Source organism: Nymphaea colorata, chromosome 4, assembly GCF_008831285.2.
Source record: "Nymphaea colorata isolate Beijing-Zhang1983 chromosome 4, ASM883128v2, whole genome shotgun sequence".
Lineage (NCBI taxonomy): Eukaryota > Viridiplantae > Streptophyta > Magnoliopsida > Nymphaeales > Nymphaeaceae > Nymphaea > Nymphaea colorata.
The window spans coordinates 24,139,139-24,153,665 of NC_045141.1; the positions used below are offsets into that span (position 1 = coordinate 24,139,139).

A 14,527-nucleotide genomic window follows, 5' to 3' on the forward strand; every position below is an offset into this window, starting at 1 on the left:
TTGCCCCTTACTTCATCCCCCACCACCCCACCCCCCCCCCCCCCCAAAAAAAAAAGAAAAGAAAAGACAAGCATAATCCAATGACAACCAACCGTAAGATAAATAAATTAAACCTTCACGAATGTAGCCCAACAACACTTAGAGGAACCCAAGTAGCGGTCTATGGAACACGCGCGAAGTGATCTGCCACGAAAACCATTGCAATTCCCCTGCAGTTTCTCGGGGTGCTGGTGAAGCAGAAAACGGGGATGGGATAGCTACTTTGACAGAACAATTTAGAGAAACTGCGGGAACGGCAGTGTCACACTCATATTCGTCTCGTCTATGCAAATATGATCATACAGCAAAGCACTATCAGATAGAGAACTATAACGACACCAATCAAAAATACCCAAGTTGCAAGATATCCACATCACAAACGCTAATGACACAAATCCACCATCATCGAACTAGGAACTACAAAATAAAAGGATCCAACAAGATCCTAATGCCCATAATCACTCCAAAACTGAACAATTAACATAACACAAATTCCCTCGTAGCGAGTAAAGAAACATGCATTGCAAACAACACTTGAATAGCACGTCTCAGTTTCATGGAGGAAACCAAATGGGAAAATACAAAATAGGCAGGACGATTCCTAAATGCACTAGCTCCCTTAACGCCGTAACAAGCAAATTCCTCGAAATTTACCTTCCACAACGAATTTAATAAGAGCAGGAAAGAGGAAAAGAACGAACAAGATTGAAACAATGCGAATGTAGTTTCACAGCTATAAAAATCTTCATCACGCTACAAGAATCATCCATAGAGAACAGGAAACGAAATGCAAAACAGATCAGAAAAAGGGGAACGCAAGTCAATACCGAAACAGAAAAGATCAACGGGCTGAGTGGAATTTGACCCGCAATGCGGAGAAAAGGAGAGACCCTAGAAGGTGAAGCGAGGGGAGCCGTGCGGCCGCGAAATGACGAAAGAACTGTGCACTTTGCCAAGTATGACGAGAACTCCCGCCAATTTTGCCGGACCTTTTGGAATGCGACTTCTTTTTCAGAACCGGATCGTCGGATGAGATCCTGGTGTGTATCCAGATTTACATAACCAACTAAGTTCTGATTTGTGTCTGTGCCCCGGTTCTTTCGTTTGATTCCAGATCAAATCCAGCACTTCGCGGGGTGCTATTTTTTTTTCGGAAAGGTTCTCGTGTTCAGTCTTCTCTTGGACTACTATAGCTATACAAACTAAGACTCATGGAACAATATAACATAATTTTTATGAATCTGTTCATAATCTTCAGGATAAATTTATAAAATAATTTGTTAGTGTTTCTATTGTCAAACAACTCTGATCAATGTTTATGTGGGTGATACACACACTCTATGCAAAACTATCATATTTTTAATATGAAGATTGAATTCCCCTTAAACCATGGCAATTAATAACATGTAGATAGGGCTGAACACGAGCTGAGTCGAGCCCGAGCTCGGTCAGCTCGAATTCGGCTCGACTAAGTAAGACACGAGCTCGACTCGGCTTAAGCTCGAATATAGCTCGACTATACTAGCTCGAACTCGACTCGATAGTCACTTGTCGAGCTCGAGCTCAACTCGATTAAGCTCGATAAACTCGTTTACAGTCATCTAGCTCGAGCTCGACCGCGAGCTCGATTAAGGCTCGAATACGTAGTTTGCTGCTGTCAGTTCAACCATTCAATTATGCCATTACTTTTTTTTGTGCAATGCCACCTAACAGAAAATTAGGATGACCAGCAGGTTTTACCTATTCATTTAGATTTGTGGCATCCAATGCATATTCCAATAAGAGACCAACATAATCAGGTTCAGTTTATTTTCAAGTGTTACTATCCAGGCCGATTTGTCAGTCATAGCCAGAGAGCACTGAACAGGTAATACCAGATCCATAGGCAAGCTCATTGGAGATAGGTAGTGAGGAAAGGTGTTGGATATGGATGGTGAGCTTCTCTTCAACATCTCCTTCTAGGAACAGACGGATTCCTGTTACAGGTTTCCTTCCAGAGTTAACCTGTAAGTAAAGATGTCATATTGATTAGCTGCAAACCAACAACAATCATAAACACATCTACAACACTAATTGTTTTGTATGGCAAACAACTTTTCCATAATCTGTTCCAGTGTCAAGTACAGATAGGAGTTCAGTGAAGAATAGAACAGTTCAGTGAAGAATAGAACAAATTCCTTTTCCAAAAAAGTGGATAAGACTATGACCGAAGCAGTCCGGAACTGTAAGATTGACTATACTTGCTTTCACAAATTTATTGCATAAGCAGCTAGAGGCTACATGAAGAAGCACACGCGTGGAGCAAACTATGACAGCTTCTCATAAAGCATCTGACAGAATGTGTAGGCTAGAACAAGTACTTACTGGTCTTGTGTTCACATTGAGCTTTCGGCCCAACATTGTGAATTGAAGCTTTATGGGGCAAGGCCGTTTACTGTCATCTGGTGCAGGAATCCATTGCCTCTGATGCTGATATTCAAAAAAGTTGTGGAGTTCCCCTTTTGGCGTATGTGGCACATGATACCAAATGCTAATACATATGCTAACAACATGCTAAATGACATTGTTAGACAGAAAACCCTTAGTCATCAGCAATAACTTTTCTGCCAAAATAGTCGATCAGATAGAAAGTTAAGTACTCAAACTGAGAAAATTAGGATGACCGGCAGCAATCATGCTGAAAGCAACACATCTCGTGCCCTTGCAATTACCAATAGGAAAAAAGGATACTAATAAAAGCAGCAAGATAAAAATCTAAAGATGTTGACACTAAAAAGGAAAGCTTGGGCTGAAAAGGCTGAAGCGAAGGAGGGAGAAGTTTCGAGACGGAGAGTCAGAGAGAGGGAGAGCGAAAACAAAACCTAAAACTCAAAAGTTAAAACTTTTCATTTCCCGCCTGAGACGGTTTTGAGTCGAGCTTTAACGAGTTCATATCACTGAATTTGAACTCGACTCGATTGATTGAACGAGTCGCTCGTGAACTCGAGCTCGACTCGTTCAACATAAGATGCAGCTCGAACTCACTTACCAGTCGAGTTTAAATGAGTCGCGTTGTTCACCCCTACCTGTAGAGGCTTCTTCCATCGCCACATATGGAATCTATAGACCCTTCATGAACAAGGAAATGCCTCCCTTGGTCATGATTAAGGGTGGGTAACTGACCAGGTACCCAATGGTCAGTTGGGTATCTGGCCTGATTAAAAAAATTCAACGGGTTTTTTCATGTATTGTTGATGGTACCTTTAAAAATTCTTGGCACGTTGTTAAGAGATTTCGAAATATTATAATATAAAATATTAATGGTTTCAAATATGAGTGGACATTAAACCGAACAGATATAAAGTTGACGGTGACGACATGCACAAGTGAAACCCAAAAAAAACAAATGCTGAACATGAGCCTGTTGTTGGGACACAGCAAAAATGTGGGCCTTTAAATGAAATATTTCCCTTACTTTTCAAGAGTTGAGTTGCTGGGCAGGTATTAATGAAGAAGGGATCTATGGGGAAGACATAAAGATTTGGAGTTGAAGGAACAATATTAATTTGTTTGTAGAGAATACAAGATTTACCTTGTATTACCCATTATATGTGTGGCTTACGAATCTTGGAATGGTTCTTAAATGATGTTTTTGTATATGATTTGTAGTTCCCTCGTGCATGAAAGCATTTTCACTAAGCGTGAATTGATTACTACTGCGTGCCTAAACTTCACCGGGTAAAATTTCACCTACAATATCTTCAAAGGTCAGTAAATTTTCAGAAAGAAAGAAAGATTATCTATATACATAGTACACTCTAAAGAAGGTGAGTTGCGATATTTTCTCGTGCAAATGCCATCTGAGATTTCCCCCATCGTAAATTCTTCTCTTACATTTGAAAGTTGAAGGCAAAGTTCTTTCTGATCCAGACGTTTAAACCAATTAATTTTCATGTATCTTACATTATTCTTCTTTGTCTTATCCTTTTCAAATATTTTGAATATATTACAATCTTTGTTTATTTACATTTTCTTGTCATTTTTAAAAAGTTAACGTAATAATTTCTTTTGGCCGCAAGGAAGATTCCATTTATAACATTGCAATGCATGCACAGTAAAAGACTTAGACGATATTGGCTGTATCTATAGGGTCCCATGCAGTATACACGTATCATTAGATATTTTCTGCTACAGCCATATTTTTTATGTTTATAAATTCAAAAAGCAATTTAAAATAACTTAAATTACTTTTCCAGTTAGAAAATCAGAAAAAACAAAAACCTATCTCCTCTATCTACTAAACATATCGATCATAATGTCGCTTCATGGATCCCCAACCCGTGAACACCAATGTACATTCCACATTTTGCCTACGATCTTTCTATTTATTTATTTTCCAATTTTGATGAAAAAACACGCGAAGAGAATCGTCCGGTCTGTCATAAAAGGAAATACGTGCCTAAGAAAGGAAAGCAATCAGAAAAATCAGGAGGCAAAAACAAAAAAGCTTAAACAAAAGGTCAGCATGCTAGTAGCTAAGACAAAAGAAGCACTGCAACTCCCAAGCGAATCCGAGGGCGCCTGGCAGCTAATGTGTTTGAATTCCGTGATAGTTCGTCCATGAACGTGTCATCCGAGTGACAGACAGAGAGAGAGAGAGAGAGAGAGGGACAGCTCCGTCTGCTCCATCTGAATAATAAGAGGAACGGTACAAGGAAAGGAAGAGTAGCGCTTCTGGAACAGGAGACGATAGAGAAGGAGAGAGTGAGAGAGGCATGGAGAACAAAGAAGCAAGGCTGAGGATGATGTACCTGGCGAACCTTATCAGCGTGCCCATGGCTCTCCATGCTGCGGTCAAGCTAAGCATACCTGACCTGGTTTGGCAAGGTGGAGCCAACCTACCCATCTCGCCCAAGCAACTTGCAGCCTTAATCCAGAGCAAGCTCGGTCTGGCAACAGAGCCGGACACGGCCAACCTTCAACGCATCCTCCAAGTCCTCGCCAGCCACGGAGTGTTCGAAGAGGTCCTGGAAAGTGGAAGCCAGGCCGCCAAGGCCTTCAGGTTGACTCACATCGGCCAGACCCTCGTGCCCGACGAGCAGGGGTTGTCGCTTGGTGCTTATATACTGCGAAACTACCAGGATGCTTTTGTTCAGGCATGGCCTCACTTGCATGAATCGGTGCTTGACCCGAGGCAAGAGCCGTTCAAGAGGGCTCATGGAGTGCCTGTCTACGACTACTACGCCAGGGATTCCACTTGCAACTTGCTGATGCAGAAAGCCATGAGTAGTATCTCCCTACCGTTCCTCAGGGCAGTGCTCGACTCCTATGATGGCTTTGGGTCCGAGGGGTTGAAGAGAATAATCGTGGACGTCGGCGGCAGCTCCGGTTCGTGCGTGGCTATGATCGTGGACAGGTACCCGGGATTGCAAGGGATTAACTTTGACCTCCCTCAAGTTGTGGCCGATGCTCCCCAACACAAGGGTCTCTTTCTTATCTCTCTCTTATTTGTAATTTTTTATAACAGCTTGTCACTCGCACCACTGTTTGAAGGTCTGTCCTATTGCAGCTAATATTTCTGTAAATGCAACTTTGCTTGCAACAGGTGTGACGCACATTGGTGGTAACATGTTCGACTATGTTCCCGAAGGAGATGTCATGTTCATGAAGGTTCTTAAAAATTTGAAACTCTTTGCTCTATTCCTTTTATTAGTTTTTTTAGTTCATCGGTTTTCTTCATGATTGCATTTGAGATAAAACTCGGATCAGATTTGAGTTTAAGTTAATGTTTATAACATGAAAACGCTTCACACCTACACTCGACAGGGGGTTTTAACTTCCTGCAGCGACGAGGAGTGCAAGAAGGTGTTGGAGAACTGCCACAAGGCTCTGCCGGAGAACGGGAAGTTGATTCTCTGCGACACGGTGGTGCCGGCGGCGACGGATGACAGCGAGCGAACTCGAATGCTGCTAGTGGCCGACATTTTTCTAATGACGTTCCTTGCGGCTAACTGTAGGAACCGGACGGAGTCCGAGTACAGGAAGCTTTGTGAGGCAGCTGGGTTCACCGGCTTCAGGGCACACTATAACTTTGACCATTTCACCGCCCTTATGGAGTTCCAAAAGTAGAGCTGCTTGATTTTACTGAGCAAATTAAGGGGCTGTGTGCACCCATGGATGCCTAGCCTGGTCGTGTGTAGCTCTTCCTGCTGAGAATGATCGCTCGCCGGGAAATATGGCTGGATAAATAAGGGCAATATATTCCTAGTCTTTCGTGTGTAGCCTCGGCCGATTGGCAAATTCATGATTTAGCTGAATCCGTTGTGTGAATCGACCAAAAATTGTTTTGAAAAACATAATATCAAGAGACAATCTTATGCCTCTGTTAATCTAATCTCTACAACGACTTAACCACAGTCCACGGACCGGAGATTGCAGTCTGAGTCATTTCCGGAACATATAAGATCAAGATTCTCCGTCCATAATTTTTTTTTTTTTAGTCGTAGGTCATTTATTTTTTGTACACTTATGATGAGGTTATATGCGGCTAAATAGTACGTAATAGATTTTCTTTAGCCCTTCAAATATGATTACATGCCACGATTTACAAGGTCTAAATTAAAAATCCACTGCAAGTAACTGCAAACAACACTTGAATAGCGCGTCTCACTTTCATGGAGGAAACCAAATGGGAAAATAGGCAGGACGATTCCTAAATGTACTTAGCTTCTTTAACGCCGTAACAAGCAAATTCCTCGAAATTTACCTTCCACAACGAATTTAATAAGAGCAAGAAAGAGGAAAAGAACGAACATGTTCGGTTCCAGATCAAGTCCGGTTGTTGGACTACTATAACTATCTGCATTTTACAAGATTTATGGAGCATTATAACATTGTAATTGTGCGTTACAAGACTTGATGAATCTTGGAATGGTTCTCAAATGAAGTGTTCCATTTGAGGTGATTTTGTTAAATTTTTGTATATGTTTTGTAATTCTCTCATGCACGAAAGCATTTTCATATGATTGAGCTAATTTCACCTGTAATGTCTTCAAGGATCAGTAAAATTTTTCTGAAATAAATAAAGGTTCTATATATATAACACACTCTAAAGAAGGTGGGTGTGTGAGCTTTTTCGTCTGCAAAATTCTTCTCTTACATTTGGAAGTTGAAGGCAAAAAAAATCCGTTCTGAGCCAGACGTTTAAACCGATTAATTTCTCTTTGGTCGCCGCTTGCATCTGCATCCGCCTTTCAGGTTAGGAACTTCCATCGTAAACGCGATCCTTTATTTTTCTCCTGATATCTAGTTTTGGTTCTGGTCAGAATGTAAAGCAAGGTGTTCTTTATTTCACTTTATCTCGAGTTTCCATGTGTTTGGGAGGTTAACAGATCTTTGTTTGTGTTTGTATCTAAAAGTAGTCCCTTGTTTTCTTTTGTATATTTTGAATGTTCTTTTCACTGTCTCTCTCTAGAGATATGAAGGTGCAGTTTTTAAAGGTTCGATTGGTTTAGATATGAATCGTATAGTCCAGACATCGGCCAGTTGAACTTCCATTGAAGGATTGTGTAGTCTTGTTTTGAAGATTGCGACGGCCAGTTGAACTTGTTGAACTTATTCCTTAGTAAGTAAAGTATGAATATGAAATACCAACGACACCATACACTTGTTGATTGGTCATTCAAAGAGGTCCCATGGAGGACCTGTTCATCCCAGAAAGTGAGACATGTTCTCAAAATCTTTCGGTATTGGAAGTAAATTTATCTGTGGTTTTTGTTTTTTCCTGTGCACCAAACGTGGATAATGTTTGAACGGAAAAAACTTTCTAACCATCAAACATGGTTTGGAGTTGGAAAAATCAAAATTTTTCTTTTAATAAATTTTTCTTGAAACTTATTTTATGGTAAATTTACCACTCAAAAATTTACCTAACCCTCAACCCGTGAAGACCAATGCAAGTTGCCGACAATCTTTTTATTTATTTATTTTTTAATTTTGTTCAAAAAGCAAGCGAAGAGAATCGTCCGTTCTGTCTTTAAAAGGAAATACAAGTCTAGGTAAGCAGTCAGAAAAATCAGGAGACTAAAACAAAAAACCTTAAATAAAAGGTCAGGAAATATTTGTCCATTGCCTGCAGCAAAGGACAAAAGAAGTGCTGCAACTCCCAAGATGTTCCGAGGGCATTTGGCAGCAAATATGTTTGAATTACGTGACAACTTGTCCATGAACACGTGACCCTATAAAGAGAGAGAGCCGATAAAATGGGAATATATAACAAAATTTGAGGACAAGAGGTCCCCTAAATACAAAAACAATCCGCAAAAAACAAAATTACACAAAAAAACACAAGCAGAAGGATTGTGAAATAACAAAAATTCTCTTTGTTTATTAAGAAAAAGAATTTTTTTTGTAAAGATAAAAATAAAAATCGAAAAAAGTGAAAATTTTGAAAAGACATTGTTTTTTCAATTTTTTTTTTCTTTTAACATATTTTTGTTGCGTGCACCGAACGCGGACTCACCTCAAACTCACTCAAAGCTACGAGGAACGCTATAAAGAAGAGTGGCGCCCGCGAACAGAAAACAAGAGCCAAAGAGAGAGAGGCATGGATAGCAAAGAAGCAAGGCTGACGATGATGTACCTGGCGAACCTTATGAGCGTGCCCATGGCTCTCCATGCTGCAGTCAAGTTAAACATACCCGACCTCGTCTGGCAAGGTGGAGCCAACCTACCCATCTCGCCCATGCAACTTGCAGCCTTAATCCAGACCAAGCTCGGTCTAGCAACCGAGCCGGACACGACCAACCTTCAACGCATCCTCCAAGTCCTCGCCAGCCATGGAGTGTTCGAAGGGGTCCTGGAAAGTGGAAACCAGGCCGCCAAGGCCTTCAGGTTGACTCACATCGGCCAGACCCTCGTGCCTGATGATCATGGATTTTCATTTGGTGATTACATACTGCGAAACTGCCAGGATGCTTTTGTTCAAGCATGGCCTCACTTGCATGAATCGGTGCTTGACCCGAGCCAGGAGGCGTTCAAGAGGGTTCATGGAGTGCCTGTCTACGAGTACTACGCCAGGGATTCCACTTGCAGCTTGATGATGCAGAGAGCCATGAATAGTATTTCGCTACCATTCATGAGGGCAGTGCTCGACTCCTATGATGGCTTTGGTTCCGAGGGGTTGAAGAGAATCGTGGACGTCGGCGGCAGCTCCGGTTCGTGCGTGGCTATGATCGTGGACAGGTACCCGGGATTGCAAGGGATTAACTTTGACCTCCCTCAAGTTGTGGCCGTTGCTCCCCAACACAAAGGTCTCTTTCTTATCTCTCCCCTGTTTGTAATTTTTTATAACAGCTTGTCACTCAATGTATCTCAACTTTGCTTGTGACAGGTGTGACGCACATTGGAGGTAACATGTTCGACTATGTTCCTGAAGGAGATATCATCTTCATGAAGGTTCTTAAAAATTTGAAACTCTTTGCTCGATTCCTTTTATTGGCTTTCTTATTTCATCGGTTCTCTTCATCATTATTGGGTCTTTTAACAAATGGAATAATCAAATACTACCTCCAGCACTTTAAGATGCCCGAATGAAGAATGCAAATGCCAATAATTTCTGACATACGGAATCTTCCAAACCAATTTGAAGTTCTTACAAGAATATCATGATCGTAGTTGAGATTTTTTTGGAAACCATTTTGTAATATATTTTAAACATGTTTATGTTTCTTTTATCATTTCAATTTTGTTGATGCTGCTTTTGTAAGAAACTTTTTGGTTTTCTTTTTCTACTACTCTTACCATGAACCATCCTGAGAAATTGAGATAGATTTTTTAAACGTTAGTTCTAGTGTTGGATACTGCTCCTACTTTTGGTACAGGTTTGGAAGTGGCAGAGAAACATGTTTTGAGTTATAAGCAATTGCGGACACCAACTCCTCAAAATTTCTCCGGTTTTAAATTGTGACTTCATATATTTGCTCATTTCTTGGCACCCCAAAAGAATGAGACTTTTTTTGAGTTAGTGCTCCTCGGCCAAAATTTGTGATTCTACCACTGGGTTTATGTCATCTCAAATTTGATGTTATTTGAGATAATCCTCGAATCTGATTTGAAAGTTGGTGTTTATTAACATGAAATGTTTCACACCTACACTGGGCAGTCGGTTTTAAATTCCTACAGCGACGAAGAGTGCAAGAAGGTGTTGGAGAACTGCCACAAGGCTCTGCCAGAGAACGGGAAGTTCATTCTCTGCGACATGGCGATGCCGAGGGTGAGCGATGACAGCGAACGAACTCGAATGCTGCTGGTGTTCGACATTTTTCTAATGACGTTCCATGCGGCCAACTGTCGCAACCGGACCGAGTCTGAGAACAGGAAGCTTTGTGAGGCAGTTGGATTCACCGGCTTCAAGGCATTCTATAACTTTGACCATTTCACCACCCTCATGGAGTTCCAAAAGTAGAGCTGCTTGATTTTACTGTGCAAATTGAGGTGCTGTATACACCCACGGATGCTTAGCCTGCTCGCCTGTGGCTCTTTTTTATGAGAACAATAGCTAGCTGGGGAAATATAGTTGGATAAATAAGGGCAATATATTGTTGTCCGAGTCTTTCATATTGAACGGATCAACTTAGAATAACATATATATATATATATATATATATATATATATATATATATATATATATGTGTGTGTGTGTGTGTGTGTGTGGATGTGTTAAACTTTGTCCATTAGTTTGGATGTAATTTGATCTGGCTTAACTTTTGTTGGTAAATATGTTGTTTTCTCGGTATGGGTTCAGTTGAATTGGAGCTAGCTGGCTAGCAAGTTATACAAACATGTACACGATCTCCAATTTCGTTGCGCTCAAGAAAGGACGTGGATTCGAATGAAATTCCGGATGAGTATTTGTGTATAGATATAACTTGACGGAAAAATCTTCCGGCCTTTCACAAAAAGATAGAGATAAAGTGGCTTGTCCCCTCCAAACCCAAGCTGCTTAAAGGTGCAGGAAGGCTTCACAGAAAGATCCACACCCTTTGATCTCTACATGGCGTCTACGATGCAAGCTACAAAAGTCACAGAGTGCACAGAAAGAACTGCCTGCAGTCTTCTGAGGTCAGAAGAGAAGGAAGTGAAGACAAATCAAATACCGAAATAGATCAGATCGACGTGCCTAGAGGAACTAACATTTACATCGAACATCAGTTTCGCAATTTTAGTAAAAAATTGAACTGGGCTAGAACAACATCTGATCGGATCTTAATTGATCGTCTGGAACCATTCTGAACGGGAATCGTCAGGGCTGTCGCCTTGGCCACTTAGCTAGTTCATGATTTAGCTGAACCGGTTGTGAATCGACCAAAATACGTTGAAAAGAGTGTTTTGAAAAACAAAGTATCAAAAGATACAAAAGTTTAAAGCTGACACACGGCACCCTTAATTTGATCACCAGGACTTCATATTATCACCCATTTGGAGCTGAAACCCCACCCTATTAGGTCTACTTTTAGTGCTTGAAAGTGAAGTGACTCAACAAAATTGCTTGGGAAAATAATGTGGTGGGTATGGGATTTGAGATCATGTGCACGATTTACAAAAAAAGTGAGTGTGAAATACCGGATTGGAAGGAAACGAATGTACAGTATTAGCACAAATAGACAGAAGTTGTCAATCAATGAGAGATTAAAACGAAAAGAAAGGATGAGGTTCGTTCAAGAATATGATAAGTAAAGCAACCCAAGCGACCAACATCAATAATGGGGAACGAGAGGCTATTCGTTTAGCCACGCCAACGTAGAGTTTGTCCTCGGCTGCCCAACCTTATCCAAGTTAGACGTCTTCTAATTGTCTAAACTCTTAACTTGTGTACTAACAAATATCAAAATAGTTACCTTATGGCGCTTCTACTATTTTATTTTGGAAGCATGCGCTACTTTATGTTTGGAAGCATGTGTGTGTGTGTGTGTGCACGCATGAGAGAGAGAAAGAGAGAGAGGCATACCCATAGACATCAGAATTGATCAAGAAAATGGTTCTTTTTGGGCTGCTGCCAGGAGCCAAGTTCGCTCCAGCCCTGTGTGCTTGTGAAGTTCCCACACCCCTGTGTAAACAGCACGTTGTCGGTTCCATTCGAGTCTTACGGATACTACTCACCTGTACCGCAAACAGTGACACCAGTCACCCAGGTCCTGAACCAAACCTTCAACCTTGGGGGCAGGGGTACAGCGGAGGCTCACTAGTAAGGGATTCTCCTCTTGGCCATTCACATACTTGCAGGAATCAGTCCTCTGAAATTTCTTGGGTGGTCATGGTGATGGATCTTGAGTATCCTCTTCATCATTCCCTTGACCAGAGAAACCAAATCAATAGGCTCTGATCCATCCATTGGCACTGTGGAAAGAGTGAACAAATCCGGACTGCCAGCTAATATTGTAGCAAATCAGAGAAAGGTAAAAGAAGCCGAACCTGTATGCGTAAGTGTCATCGAAGTATTTATCAGGATACTGAATCTGGCCCATCTTGTCTTTTCTCTTTACTTGCTGATAGAGTTTCTATGCATTTCGAGTTGTACAAACTACGACTTCACCATGCATAGACTTTATACATTATAGAAATTGTGATTTGAGTTGAAGAATAGCAAAATAAATCAGTGTTGCTAGAAGTGACACAAGTTGTTCTTCGTTAGCTTCCCAACAAAATTGATTTTCATTCTTCTTAACTCAGGATGGAAGTTTAACCGCAGAAATGGAAACTAGGCCCCAGAAAAAAAAAAAAAAAAGCTTTCTTAACTACAAAACAAGAACATTTGCAATCTCAGAAGATTGTCCATCTGTATGATGTTAAACCAGAAAAATGGCAAATATGGATGAACAGATGTCTTGCTAATTTTGTCCATCTAAACTCTTAATAGCTTACGCAACAAAACAACCAGGGACCTCAGAAAGGTGCCTCCACTCCCTGGTTCTGCTTTTCCAATTTTCTTTTCAATCAAAAAGGAAAAAGCAAAGAAATCACACACAAATTTTAGCATTCTAAGTTCTTTCCCTCTTCAATGGCAGAAGATGGTGGCCAGTTGAGGCAACCTTCTGATTTGCGATCAATTAGAAAATGAAAAGAATCTTGGAATAAGTATGTTTCAATACAGTAAATGTGGTCTGAGTCCTTTGATATGCCATAGATGTTCCAGTGAAGAACCAGCACATCCAAGAACAAATTAAATAACAGTAAATACATGCCTTATGCATGAATTGACAACCTGAAAACAGAATTTCATGTAAACAAATCAAATTTTAACAAAACTTATTCAAAACCAACAGCTCAGGTAATTTGTATTGCAGTCTATGGTAAACCCAAAAAATAATCAAGGCTGCGTTCGAAGTCTATAAACATTGGAATAAAAGTAATAAGATGTTAGTAACATGCAAAACCCAAGGACACAGCAGTAACTAGTTGCACATGACCAAGAAATGGATACCATCTTGCCCCCCTAATCAAATGACATTCAACCCTTGTGGAGCAGAAAACTTAGCTTCACGAATGTAGCCGAACATTTAGTGGAACACAAGTAGCAGTCTATGGGACATGAGGTAAGGGATCTGCCATGAAAACCATTGGAATTCGTTGCAGTTTTTCGAGGTGCAAGTGGAGCAGAAAACCGGGATGGGATAGCTACTTTGACAGAAAAAATAAGAGAAACTGGGGGAATAGCAGTGTCACACTCATATTCGTTTCGTCTATGCAAACATGACCATAGAGAAAAGCACTATCATATACAGAACTAAAACGACACCAGCCAAAAAAAACAAGTTGCAAAATATCCACATCACAAACGGTAATGACACAAATCCACCATCATCAAAGTAGGAACTACAAAATAAAAGGATCCAAAAAGATCCTAATGCCCATAATCACTCCAAAACTGCACAATTAACATAACACAAATTCCCTCGTAGCAAATAAAGGAACATGCACTGCAAAGAACGCTTGTATAGCACGGGTCATGTTCATGGAGGAAACCAAATGGGGCAGGACGATTCCTAAATTCACTACCTTCCTTGACGCCTTAACAAGCAAATTCCTGGAAATTTACCTTTCACAACGAATTTAATAAGAGCAAGAAAGAGGAAAAGAACTTACAAAAACGATGCAACGCAAATGTAGTTTCCTAGCTATAAAAATCTTCATCACACTGCAAGAATCATCCATAGAGAACAGGAAACGAAATGCAAAACAGATCGGAAGAAAGGAAAATGCAAATCAAACGGACGAACAGAGTGGACTTTGGGCTGCAATGCAGAGAAAGGGAGAAACAGAGAGACCCAAGAAGGTGAAGCGAGGGGATCCGTGCGGCTGCGAAGGACAAAGCACGACGAGAAGTCCCGCCAATTTTGTTGGGTGGTTTGGAAAGGGACTTCTTTTATGAGATTCTGGTGTGCATCCAGATTTAGATGACCAACTTAATTCGTCAATTCTGATTCGTGTCCATTCACTTGTTCGGTTCCA

At 40.8% G+C, this 14,527-nt stretch overlaps 1 protein-coding gene and 1 long non-coding RNA gene across 3 annotated transcripts; one reads left to right on the plus strand and one right to left on the minus strand.

Moving 5' to 3' along the window:
* The first annotated feature begins 4,363 nt into the window (after positions 1–4,363).
* Positions 4,364–10,548, plus strand: LOC116252786 (nicotinate N-methyltransferase 1-like). 2 transcript variants are annotated; one of them, XM_050077420.1, is made up of 3 exons: positions 4,364–5,502; positions 9,410–9,474; positions 10,181–10,548. In XM_050077420.1, exons 1-3 carry the CDS (start codon positions 4,794–4,796, stop codon positions 10,481–10,483), a joined length of 1,077 nt encoding a protein of 358 aa, XP_049933377.1. In that variant the 5' UTR covers positions 4,364–4,793; the 3' UTR covers positions 10,484–10,548. The 2 variants fall into 2 exon arrangements, with proteins under 2 accessions (XP_049933377.1, XP_031483179.1); XM_031627319.2 differs by lacking the exons at positions 9,410–9,474; positions 10,181–10,548 and adding exons at positions 5,624–5,688; positions 5,845–6,288 and having other exon boundaries at positions 4,371–5,502.
* Positions 10,549–10,911: 363 nt separating this feature from the next.
* Positions 10,912–14,527, minus strand: LOC126409999 (uncharacterized). Its single transcript, XR_007573186.1, has 2 exons — positions 12,027–14,527; positions 10,912–11,135 (listed from the first exon to the last, which is right to left on the minus strand). It is a non-coding gene; the product is annotated as an uncharacterized LOC126409999 (long non-coding RNA).

Excerpts from the sequence above, each read along its gene's own strand:
- LOC116252786 (XM_050077420.1), top strand. The coding sequence starts at position 4,794 with ATGGAGAACAAAGAAGCAAGGCTGAGGATGATGTACCTGGCGAACCTT. Across the intron at positions 5,503-9,409 it reads CGATGCTCCCCAACACAAGG|GTGTGACGCACATTGGAGGT; the intron begins GTCTCTTTCTTA and ends TGCTTGTGACAG. Across the intron at positions 9,475-10,180 it reads GAGATATCATCTTCATGAAG|TCGGTTTTAAATTCCTACAG; the intron begins GTTCTTAAAAAT and ends TACACTGGGCAG.